General features: G+C 40.9%; 1 protein-coding gene across 3 annotated transcripts in view; it reads left to right on the forward strand.

Annotated features, from left to right (window-relative positions):
* Window positions 1-11,835, forward strand: part of GRB10 (growth factor receptor bound protein 10) — a 205,544-nt gene extending 193,709 nt beyond the window's left edge. For 2 of the 3 annotated variants that reach the window (XM_045005961.1, XM_045005962.1), the window contains 5 exons: window positions 808-924; window positions 1,770-1,836; window positions 2,756-2,843; window positions 5,700-5,793; window positions 8,620-11,835. In XM_045005961.1, coding sequence (XP_044861896.1) covers window positions 808-924; window positions 1,770-1,836; window positions 2,756-2,843; window positions 5,700-5,793; window positions 8,620-8,766 — 513 coding nt within the window. In that variant the 3' untranslated portion in view covers window positions 8,767-11,835. Of the gene's footprint in view, window positions 1-807; window positions 925-1,138; window positions 1,283-1,769; window positions 1,837-2,755; window positions 2,844-5,699; window positions 5,794-8,619 lie in introns of those variants that run through there. The other variant, XR_006577008.1, reaches the window with a different exon arrangement.
* Window positions 11,836-12,873: the final 1,038 nt, after the last annotated feature.

Below are 12,873 nucleotides of genomic sequence, written 5' to 3' on the forward strand. Positions count from 1 at the left end.
TAAACATCACCCTCAGTAATGATGCTCAATCTCCAAACACTTCGAAATCCATCTGGAGTTTTTTTCCCCCCAAAACAAATTGGGTTACTTCTTATTCCTAACTGCAGTTTCATGAATGTGACTGGTTGTTAGGAGCCTTGTGTAGGTGCAGTTTTTATTAATTCCACAAGTAAATAAGGAATGTGAGAAAGTACCTGCTCCATTTTCCCTCTTTTTGATAGCTGTATTTTAGGATTCATATTTTGTACATGCCTCTTTTCTCTGTACAAGTGAATTCCCCATAAGTCAAAGTAACTGTGAAAGAGGAAAGAGTTTTTGTACTTTCACTGCTTTGCACTATGCCTGTTTTTTTGTTGTTGTTGTTGTTTTGTTTTAATTAAACATATATATCCGATTCTTTGATCATGTATACTTCCTGGGGCAGCTTGGTGACAGTTCTGTGCTCCAGAAAGTATTACAGTGACAGTCCAAAGTCAGCTCCCTCATTCGCCTAGCTGTAAGCAGAGCAGCACCTCATCTGTCTGGTGGGAGCAGTGGAGTTAGCTCACTATGAAAGGATGTTTTTGGGGGTAGGGGAAAAGATGGGGAGTTTTGGCACCCAGCCTTTTTTGGGACAACATTAAAACATATTCCATATAATGATAGTACTGTGAATTTCTTAGAATCAAGGATTTAAACTGGTTTGTATTTTCTATACCATTAACTTCAAAATAATACTCTTGAAATCAATGAAAGATCTGGAAGCAAAACTGTTTTCTTAAATTGTAACTTTCCTGGGTTTTTAAACAAGTGAAAATTCCTTTTCAGAGAAGTGTATCTGAAAACTCACTAGTAGCAATGGATTTTTCGGGACAAATAGGAAGAGTTATTGAAAATCCTGCTGAAGCACAGAGTGCCGCTTTGGAAGAAGGTCATGCTTGGAGGGTAATGATCTTCTCTTCGTATTTAACAAGTGCCCATTGAGAGCTGGAACACGCAGAGTGCTATGAAGCTAATGCAGTGATGGTCACAGTATAGCTTAGCACGGACTTGAAACATTCACACTGCAAGCATGCAGATATGAAAGAGTCAATTTCCATCTTGAGTGTAACTGTCACATTCACAACAACCTTCTACCACTGCTTCTCTGTCCCCCTAGTGTCCAGAGGAAGGTTGAGGGGGAAAGCAGACCCACCAGAACTTTACTGCCAGTTTGCAAAGCCAGTCTCTGAGGAGGAATATGTCAAATTAAATGCTTCCCCACATGGAAGAGGCTGGGGCTGTGACTAATGGCTTGCTCCCAGTAAGTTTAACTGCAGAATATTCAAGAGGCAGGACCTCTTGGAATGAAAACTGATGTAATTTGTTTATAGTGTCATGTGGACAGATAGCTGCAGTACAAGTTTTCCCACACACTCATCCGCTAGAGAATAGAAGTTATTACCTGAAGCACTAGCAGGTGCTCGCTGTATGGGAGACAGACTCATCTTGCTTCATTGAGTACATAGTGTGTTGACTGGGCAGAAGCATATGTGATAGGTCTTTTTTTTTTTCCTTTTTACATGTTGAGTTTTCATTAATTAAGACCCAGCTTCTATTTTAAGTCAACAGAAGTGGGCCTCTGCTTGTAGACTAGCCCCTCTCCCCTCAAAGCTGCATTTCTCTTTCTCTTCATTGCATTAAACTTCCCTGCCCCAGTTTCTTGTATATTAAATCTGTACTGCATGTGTTCTAATTCTCTCAAGTCAAGGTTTCAGACTGGATTTAATGCTAACTAATTTCTTCTGCAGAAACGCAGCACAAGAATGAACATCTTAGGTAGCCAAAGTCCACTCCATCCTTCCACACTGAGCACAGGTAAATTTGTTTTACGTAGTAGCAGAGAGCTCTTTGGGACAAAGCAAACGAATGTTTAATGTAGAAATGGAGCCCAAAGCTGTGAAAATCAGATCCTGATTTCAGACACTCTAAAAGCTTTAAATTTTAAGGTGAAATTCTGTTCTATCGCTAATGACAGGATAACTAAAAATTTAATGCAATGTAAAAGCCAGCAAGTGTAAACATTTTTAAGTCAGGAAACTAAGAATTGAAGTCTTCCATAGGAGGAGGGACTTCTCCTTTTAAAGGGGCACTCAAATTTGATTACAATTCTAAATTTTGCAATCTAAATTTTATCCAAATCTAGACCCATAAATATTTGCACAGATTTGGATCAAATCCAACAGTCAGATACTTCTTTCAGCCGTGTATTATACTCTTATGCTCTGTAAATAGTAACAAATAGGATTTTAAAATTACATCATCGTTAATTATTACTATATGAACAAAAAATTGGTTGCTCATAAACATGACTATTTTTTCAAGTTGAATGTCTTGTTAAGATTGTAATCTTAATGGTACACTAGTATCTTGCATTTAATCTCCTTGGGTTTTTAAAGGGGAAGTTCATACTCTTCAAAGTTCATACTCCAGGGAGAATTTTTTTTTTTAGGAATTTGTGGAACTCGGTGCTATAACAAAATTGCATATGTTGTATCTATAAACAATAAAATGCTTTGATTTAAAGCACATGCAAATGGTATCTCAGGTCTGTTATTGGACACCTCAGGCTTCACTGGAATCTTTGAAGAGATTTCAGTCTTTAACAAATCTTCAATACCTTCAACAATATACACATTTCTTTTTAAAGTTTTTATACATAATTTTCTAGACTGTAATACTTATACATTTTGATGCTATTAACCATTTCCCCTTTCTCTCCCCCACCCCTGGTCAGTTATCCATAGGACACAGCACTGGTTTCATGGCAGGATCTCTAGGGAAGAGTCCCACAGGATTATTAAACAGCAAGGGCTTGTGGATGGGTAAGTATTTATTATTATCCCTCAGTATCACAGAGGATTTTTATGCAGAAAAAGGAGAAAGCAACTGTCTAAAATTTAACCCCCTGAGCCACCAGTGAATCCTCACCATGAACAAAGACAGTAGGTTTGGATAGTCAGGAGTTGGTTAAACCCTCTGTAGTACTCCAACATTGTAAGTGCTCAAAAGTACTCATTCTCCCTTGACTTTCCTGAAAATTCTCTGTGCCTAAGAGTGCTGTCTTCTGGAGGTCACTCATCACGATGTCTTGTTCCCGTAATGTGTCCTTGAGCTGCTCATTCATACCTTCAGGGAGTCACTCCAAGTGCTCCAATGATCACTGAAATTGACAGTGTACTAGTTTTTCATAATCCTTCCACTTCGTGGCAAAGTTCTTCGTGCTTCGCCTTCTTCTGTTCATGTTCCTGTTCTATGTTCTGTCTCCTGGTATGGCAACATCCGTTAACAAAGCCTTGTCTTTTCTACAACAACTATGTCCACTGTGTTTGCCTGCACTGTTCGGTCTGTGACAATTGTCAGGTTCCATAAAATCTTAGCCTCTTTCATTCTCTAGAGCAGGGGTGGGGAACCTCCGGCTTGCAGGCTGGATCCAGCCCCCTGCTTTAATTTCATCCAGACCGTGGCAAGTCTCCACCCCGCTGGCCGGAAGCCCTCAGCCTCAGTGCCCTCCATGAGGCTGAAGCCATGACCGCCAGCTCTCCCCACTGCGGGGGAAGTTAGGGTGCCAGGCCGGTCAGTCGGCTGTCCCTGCAGCCCTGGCTAGGCGCAGCGACAATCAGGAAAGCTCTGAGTCCACGTGCGCCTCCCCCCACCCTTAGGCGCCACCCCCGCAGCTCCCATTGGCCGGGGGTGGTGCCTGCACACGCACCGCTGGCAGCAGACACCACACAGAGACGCCTGGCCACATCGTGGCCACTTCTGGGAGCGGCGCGGGGCCAGGGCAGGAGGGAACCTGCCTAAACCCCGCTGCGCTGCCGACTGGGAGCTGCCTGAGGTAAGCGGCACCCAGTCGGAGCCCAGAACCCTCACCCCCTCCTGCACCCCTACCCCCAGCCCGAGTCCCCTCCTGTACCCCAACCCACTCCCAGAGAATGCACACCCACCCCAAACCCACTGCCCAAGATCGGAACCCCCTCCTGCACCTTGACTCCCTCCCAGAGCCGGCACTTCCACCCTGAACTCCCTACCCCAGGGAGCCATGAGCCCCCTCCTGCACCCCAACCCCCTGCCCCAGCCCTGAGAGAGCGCCGCACTCCAAACCCTCAGCCCCAGCCCGGATCCCCCTCCCGCACCCTGAGCCCCTCATTTCTGGCACCACCTGGAGCCTACCTTCTGTTCTAGTGAGTCTACTCACCATGGAAGCTAGGTTAGGATTCATTTGTGGTGGGCCAGCTAATGGTGGCTCAGTTCCCCAGGGTGCCATATTGCCCAGATACCTCGGGCTCTACGTTACAGGGATTTAGGAATGTAATGCTTCCCTGCTAGTCACATCCTTGACCAAAGCACCATACAGTGTTACCATAAGGAAAGAGGTGAAGGTCTTTCTTATAGCTCAGATATGCCCCAGAAAGTCAAGAGTATGATCAGCTGATGTTTCTATCACTTGCTCGTCTCTTCTTGAAGCATCCAGGCTGTACAGGGGTCCTGTTGTATATGTATTAGCGACTCTCAGCTCCATAGGTACAATCATAATACAAGGAGAGAGGAGTACTCTGACATGAGTGTTTTTCAGCAGTGACGTAACTCCCTTGCCTGCAGAAATGCAATGAACAGATGGGACAGTGATCACTGCAGTGCAGGTGTGTGGTGCTGAAGTTTATTTCAGCGGTCACAAGATGCTAGAGTGTGTTCTTTTTGTCCCTGGAACTCTAGACAGTTCTTGCAGCTCAACCCTGGAAAACATTGCTCCTGGCATACTGGTTACTTAGAAGGCCTGCTCAGAAATACACTTGACTTCCTCACAAGCTGAGTGGCAACTGTCACGTTTCGAGTGTATTACCTAAGGTGTTCTCTCATTTCCTTTTGTATGAAGACGTTTTCCTTTTGTCTACTTCATGGGGAATGCTAAGTGAAGGAGAATTCTTGAAGTAGATGCCTAAAGTTTTGGAGCTCTTTTCTTCTCCAAGTACACAATTCACCATTTGGCTGGGTTGGCTGGCTACCTAATTTGAGGGTCACATCAAAGAAATGGGGGTCACATTAGAAATGACGTCAATGAAGTACACTAATGAAATATGAATGTAACCTTTGCAGCTACCCCTGCCTCCCAGAGTACATTTTCAGCTAATTTTGCTGAGGAAAAATGCTCTTACGAGTGCTTGCATATGTTCTCCACCTCTTTGTAGCATGGAAGCTGCAAATGTGTAGTCACTGTTAGGAGAGTTCTTGCATTGTTTCTGAGTAATTACTCCTGTTCATCTAAAAGCTACTGCTATCACAGTGCTGTCTGTCTTGCTAGCATAGGATCCTGGAGAAGAGAGGTAGTTTCTTCATCTCTTTTTGTCTCCAAATCATCCTATAGGAGCCCAAACAAGAAAATTTTCTTCATGAGCTTAGTTATTGGCAATGGAAAGCCCAATTACAGAGCCAGCAAACCCCCTAGAGTATATAGGTGAAGTAACATAATCACATTTCTTTCGCCCTGTCTCTGCTTGTTGCTAGCATTGCATGAACCTGGGTTGGTAAGAACTTGAAGAGAGCAAATTACTATGTAAGAAATTGCCCTTTAACACCACTGAAGGAGGAGGAGAAAGAGTACAAAATGACAAAAGATCTGATTTTAGAGCAAATGAGTCACACTATTCAAGTTTGTACTAAAAGAAAATGGTCTTTCCTAGGCTGTTTCTCCTCCGGGACAGCCAGAGTAATCCAAAGGCATTTGTGCTTACACTGTGTCATCATCAAAAAATCAAGCATTTCCAAATCTTACCGGTAAGTGTTGACCAAAAAGTTTTCTAATTCTATTTGTTCTTCATAAAACCTTTGTCAGTGTGTATAGAGGACTATTTATGGACATAAATTACTAGTGCAATAAAATATAATGACAGTGTTCAGAAACAGAACTCTTTATTGGCATTTTTCAGTCTGTCTAAAAATGTCCCTTTGGTCATCGCCTTGGCTGCTAGCATAAACATCAGAATCAAGGCGTAGAACTGATGCAAAGAACTATGATCTCTACAGCTGATTAAAACCACAAGAATTGGCTACCTTTATCTCCATTGCACTCTTTTGGTGGCAAAAGGCTAATACTAGAATATTTGTGGAAAGATATTTATTTTTTTATTTTTTTTTGCTTTTATGGTTACCTGGGGAGGGAATTAGGGGCCTGAATTTGTAAATTAAAACTGAAGTTTCTCAAAATATAAATGCCCTGTAGCCAAAAGACATTCTAAACCCTTGAATGGGACTAGAATGTCTACACAATTAGCCTAAAATGTTTAGACCTAATGATTATCAAGTTGCTCTTAACTCACAGGGGGGAGGGATAGCTCAGTGGTTTGAGCATTGGCCTGCTAAACCCAGGGTTGTGAGCTCAATCCTTGAGGGGGCCACTTGGGCAAAATCAGTACTTGGTCCTGCTAGTGAAGGCAGGGGGCTGGACTCAATGACCTTTAATCTTTTTTTAGGTTGGATATTAGGAAAAACTTTTTCACTAGGAGGGTGGTGAAGCACTGGAATGGGTTACCTAGGGAGGTAGTGGAATCTCCTTCCGTAGAGATTTTTAAGGTCAGGCTTGACAAAGCCCTGGCTGGGATGATTTAGTTGGGAATTGGTCCTGCTTTGAGCAGGGAGTTGGACTAGATGACCTCCTGAGGTCCCTTCTAACCCTGATATTCTCTGAGTCTATGATTCTATGACCCTAGTATTCTTCTCTGGCCTTGGCTACACTTGCATGTTATACCGCAGTAAAGCCTCACAGAGCACTCTACCTTACTCCCCATCCACACTGGCAAGACACGTAGAGCGCGCTGACTCCCTGGCTGGAGCGCTCCTGGTACTCCACCTCCCCGAGAGGATTAACAGCTGTTACGTATTAGGTGAGACGTTTCAGTGCCAGTGTAAATGACAAGTAACGTTACAACGCTCTAATTGACCTCCAGAAACGTCCCATAATCCCCTTAACTGAAGTGGCCTCTCTTGTCTTTGTTGTGAACTCGAAGTGCATGCCGGCTGCTTGTCTGGTCTGAGAAAAAAACAAACAGCTAATGTTTGCTTTGAGTGAGTGAGAGAGAGGTGGGGGAGGGAGGGGGTGATCTAAACTTACAAGACAGCTGCTGACACACTCTCAGCACCCCAAAAACCCATCTCTCTCCCCCCACACTCCCTGTCACACTCCACCCCACGCCATTTGAAAAGCACATTGCAGCCACTTGAACACTGGGATAGCTGCCCATAATGCACCGCTCCCAGTGCAGCTGCAAGTGCTGCAAATGTGACCACACCAGTGCGCTTTCAGCTCTCAGTGTGGACAGACTGGAGCGCTTTCCTTAGTGCGCTCTCTGAAGGCTAGTTTAACTTAAAGCACTCTACAGCTGCAAGTGTAGCCAAGCCCTGTGTCTCCCAAATACAGTAACCAGCTAACAATTATTTGAGTGGGGCTTTTGTGTTTTACTTGATGGAGAGGCGGAGAGTTGACTGAAAACCTGTAGAGAATTTATCACACCTTTCAAGTTCCCTGGCCATCCACTCTCATAAGAACTTTTCTAGCTGGGATTAAGTAATGTTTCTTTCAGTGGAGTTGTGGGTGCTTAGCACCTGTAGCAGTTGAACGATTAGTATTTGTTTGAGCACTCAGAAACTGGGGCACCAAAAGCCCATCAACGCTGCTTTGACAGTGTTTGAGTCACCGATGGAAATGCAGTACTTGTTTCCTGGTATCTGGAGTTCTTCTGGAAGGACTTGTTTAGTACAGCAAAATATTTGCTTTTAAGAGACGTTTCCCAGCTGGAGTCTACACTGTGAACTGAAGATGTAATTTCCAGCTGGAGGAGACATACTCGCACTATTTCTGATCAAACTAGTGTGTTAACAGTAGAAGTGTAGCTGCTGGGGGGGAGAGAGGAACTAGCTGCCCTAAGTATGTACCTGAATATATACCCATGGTGACATGAGCAGTTGGTGGGGCAAGCCACCCTGAGTATGTGCCAATGAAAGACCATAGGTGCGTATTTGGGCTGGTAGTTCCTCACACTGCCATGGCTATGCGGCTGGTTTTAGCTCTCTAGCTCAGAGCTAGGGCAGATATGTCTCTGAACTGGAGGTGTAATTTCCAACTTGAGAAGTGTAGACATACTCTAAGGTGGTGGAAAGTGCCAGGAAACTCTGTGAATGTTTGGTCTCTGCAGTCATTTGGTTACAATTCCACACCTCTCCAGTGAGTGAAAAAAACAAAAGCCCTACCTCAATACTTGTTGTAAGCTGGTTAGGACTCTTACTGGAGCTGTTTGTGCAGGCGAAGCAGGAACTTGGTACTTATGAATCTCTAAGGACACTTCAGACTATGGGGCCAAATTACCTTAGATGAGACTGGTATAGTGACAGTGACTTTAAGAACAATATTTCTATTTTGAGACCTATTAAGTTTTTAACTTAACCAAAGTGGAGAAGGGGTTTTGTGCATCACAGGCTTCTAAATGACACGCTGTAATTTGTGCTTATTTTTTCTTACATGAGATCATACCTAGAATCTTAACTTATTGCCATACTTGGGTATTCTAATGTGCTGCCTAATTTGGAAAGGACTTCTTATTTCCCTAGTGTGAGGATGATGGACAGATGTTTTTCAGCCTCGATGATGGGAATACCAAATTCTCTGACCTAATTCAGCTTGTTGAATTCTACCAACTAAATAAAGGAGTCTTGCCCTGCAAACTCAAACACCACTGCATCCGAGTGGCCTTATGACCTTCCATCTGACACTCACTGAAGACTGGATTTGCTGGAAGACTGGATTTGCTAGAAGAACAATTGTAAGAGAATGTTGACACTGGGGAATTGGCAGATGTGTAAGTTGGTTTAAAAATATTATGCACCTTGGGACTCTGAAAGGGATGGATTCAACTGGTGCCAACAGACCAAGATTTACTGGTTTGTCCAACACCTAAGAGAGTGCTGCTGAGTGTCCCAGCATCCCAAAAATTTGGCGGGAGGGTATGTAAAATCATAATCAAATCTTGAAACAAAACTGGAATCTATCTTGGCTGGGCCACTTAACAGAAACAAGTGATGAAGAGAAATCTTTGAAAAGAACTCTTGCCCTGGGATAATCTTGACAATTAAGACTAGTGTGTTGACTTTTTGTATTGATCACTTTTTTTTTTTTGCACTCCTACCTGTTTCGGATATTGTATGCAGCCTATATTAGGAGCTGATATGGCTTTTAAATTCATGCAAGAGTTGGGTATTAATCTAAACCCTAAAATGTATGAAATGCTTCAGCCTAAAAGGATCTAGAAGAAAACCCAGAAAAGTGTGTGTGTGTGTGTGTGTGTGTGTGTCACAAAACATCTCTGGATACCTGAGGTTCTCTCCTCTCTGAAGAAGCAGTGTGAATACAATTCTAAAAGAACATACCACCATATGTACTCTTAAAACTGTTAACTTTTAGCATAATGGCTGTAGTATGTTTGTGGCATCTTAGTGGTACCCAATCATGCAAAGACTGTATTAGTCAGACTATATGCACAAATGTTTGAACCTTTTTTACTTCCTGATGGTGGTGGTTGATTTTGTTGAGGAAATTTACTATTCCGAAATGGAATTGCATGACCACACTTGGATTTGGAACCAGCTTTTTTTGTGTGGGAAAAGGACTTACACTGATAGTCTACTTATTATGACAAAAGATCAGTGTTTTTAGCTTTATATCTCCTTGAATTTTCAGACTGTTTGTTTTAAAGAGCTGTCTTTGCAGATAGTATACCTACAGTAACAATGATATGTAGCAAAGCTCTTTTAGGGTATAGGACTTTAAAAGAACTTGTACCCCTTTTGCTTTTGGTAGGGTCATGAAAGTTTACATGATGAGGAACGTGCAAACTGGGTTTGGAAATCTATCTAACTATGACTGGCATTTTTTAATTTACTGCTGGCAACATCCATTCGACAACTGGTATTTGTGACAGACACAATAATGCATACCAGTATCTATTGTAAACTAGTATATATCCTGCCTTAGTGCTGGTTCATCATCAGAGCCATTTTATTGTTAATATTTAAATCAATTATTTAATGTTTACACAATAACACTTTCCCTTCTGTTGATAAACCAGTATCGAAGCTAGGTAAGTACAAGTCAAATGCTTTCATTGGACTGCCATACTGCATATATAACTGTCACTCTTTTAGCAAGATAGTCAATAGGTACAGGAGGTACTATTGAATTAAGTTAATTTTCAAATACTCCACACAGTTTATACATAGCAAAAAGTGTTTCACCCTGGGAACTTTCAGAATACTGTGGTGAGCAGAACTGTTTTCTCTTAAGACAGTAAATGATTTATACCAGCTAGTCTATGATGATCTCACCCTAATTAATATTTGTCACGGTGTTTGCTAAAATCCTAGCCACCTGAAAAGATTAAAGAAGGAAGAACAATTCTGTACCTTTAGGTCTTCATGTAGTGTTGAGAATAGTTTAAGACAAAAACTATAACCTGCCCGAGTCATCTGTATCAGCTGTAACTATGTCAATGGTATAGAAACACTGTATTTTAGTTTACAGAACACATTCTAGTATTTTTTTTCCATGTAATGTCTACATATAAAAAATGAAGAAACTTGATTTAGTTTGTAGTGAAAACTTCTGGTTTTTTTAACTGTACATACTGAATTGAGTGTTCCTGCTTTTTAGTCCAGTTAAAATGTATTTTAAAACCTTGAAATTAAGCTAACTTAAGTCTCAGACTTCACTCTGCATGCTTCTATTTGGCCCCTCTGAAGTGGGAAAAAAAAATTGTATTGATTACATTCTTATATTCACCAGTTTCAGTAAGACCATTTATGCTGTAGTTTTAAGGGTTTTTTTTTCTGTTTACATAGTTTAGTCTCATCCATTTTTCCAATAGGCAGTTAGCATTTGCAGTGTTTCATATTTATAAAACTTGCATTTTATTTAATTTGAGAATGAAAGTTTGACTATGAATCATAATTTTGTATGTAGATGGTTGACTTAGTATTTTGTACCTTTCCCAGCTAACGTGAACTGTTTTGAGAAAGTGACCACTTTCCAAGTGGCAGAAATCTTAACTTGAGCAGATCACTACTGTTTTTTGTTTTGTTTTTTTTCTTTCTGCTGGAAAATAGTCAATATCACCTTAAACTTTTCCAGCCGATTCAGCTGGCTGCCAGCTTAGAATACCAAGGACTGAAGGACATTTGACTCTTATTTTTGTATTTAAATGACATGAATGTAAAGGGGATGCTCAGGGTTGTTTTGGAGCCTGTTGAATTTTTATCTTTTTTGCCTGTGATTTTTATTTTCTAAATACTTCATGTAGCAATCTTGAATATGTCGAGAAGGAAAATGCCAAACCATTTTGGTAATAAAGTTACTAGTTAAGTTATGTTACAATAGGTGTTAAAGTACAGAAACTTTTTATTTGTTAATTACTCTTGAAGAAACACGTGCCTCAGTTTAGATGTTTTGTCTTATCTTTTCTGCACTAAATACCTGACAGTCTGACCAATCAATGCACCTTTCCAGTGGCGAGACTTGCTTATTGTAAATTATATTGTCACAATGCAAGATTTTAGTAACTGTAAAATGGAATAAAGTTAAAAGTTTTCAGGGAATGCAAAAGGTATTAACTTAAGAGACAAAACCTTTATTCAATATGCTTTGCTTCATACTGTAAATAGCTTTTTGGCTTGTGAACATAATTGTAATCTTTCAGGTATTTTTGTACAAATAAGGGACTGATATTCTGTTTCTTGTAATTAGAAATAAACATTAATACAGTGCTATTCATTTTATATTTGGAATTAATGTCCTTTTTTGCGGCTACAGTATGTTAATCACTGTTGACTTGATACTAAACTATTTTGGGTGGGTTGCCGTATTTTAAAGATCTCTTTAAGAATACTCAAAGGAAAATGGAATCCTACGAGACATTTTGCTACTGACTGTTGGGCCTAATGATTATTGATAGGACAGTTTGCCATAGTTTCCACATTGGATAGCAATCAATTTAAACTAACCTCACCGTGTCTTCCTTTCACAAATACAATGGGCATCTCGTGGTAATTTAAATCCAACTCCTTATTACAATTTTGATCGCGAGGTAACCTGTCTTGTTCAGGACCATTCATCTTCTCTGGCTTGTCTCCTGCTAATTGCTTAAAGGATTTTTGACAATCCCCTAAATTGCTGGTCCTTTCTTCAGTACTTGCATTATTTTGTTTATAAACATATTCTCCTCTCAGACAGTTTTATGGTGCCCACTTCTACATAATGTTTGTTTTATACATCTCAATGATATTACAGCTTAATCTTTTTCCCGTTAATCATAAACTCAATGTTCTGGTCCCCTCCACATATATAGCCCCTGAGCTAGAACACCTTGTTATTTATAGTAGAATATTTGACTATCTACTATCACCATAATCAGGGGTTCTGAACTAGGGGTGTTGGGAGTGCAGCAGCACCCCCTGGCTTGAGCGGTTTCCATCATATACAGGGTTACAGTATGCTTCAATGGCTCTCAGCACCCCCACTACACAAAATGTTCCAATGCCACTGACGATAATATGCCCATAATTTACTCCTGGGGGAAATCGCCAAAAAAGGCAAAATTCTGCATATATTTTTTGTCAATATAATCACACCAGTTTCACTTACTTTGGTAATTTATTTAAACTACCATATAGAAAAACAATCACAATAAGTGTTCAGCATTTCCTAAACACATGAAAGTTAAGTTACGAATACTTGGTAACCAAGACCCAACAGTCCAGTTATAATCCTGGATTTTCATTTAAATTACATTACTTTTATTTTGGTGTTTGGTGTTC

This window comes from Mauremys mutica, chromosome 2 (assembly GCF_020497125.1).
Source record: "Mauremys mutica isolate MM-2020 ecotype Southern chromosome 2, ASM2049712v1, whole genome shotgun sequence".
NCBI classification, from domain to species: domain Eukaryota; kingdom Metazoa; phylum Chordata; order Testudines; family Geoemydidae; genus Mauremys; species Mauremys mutica.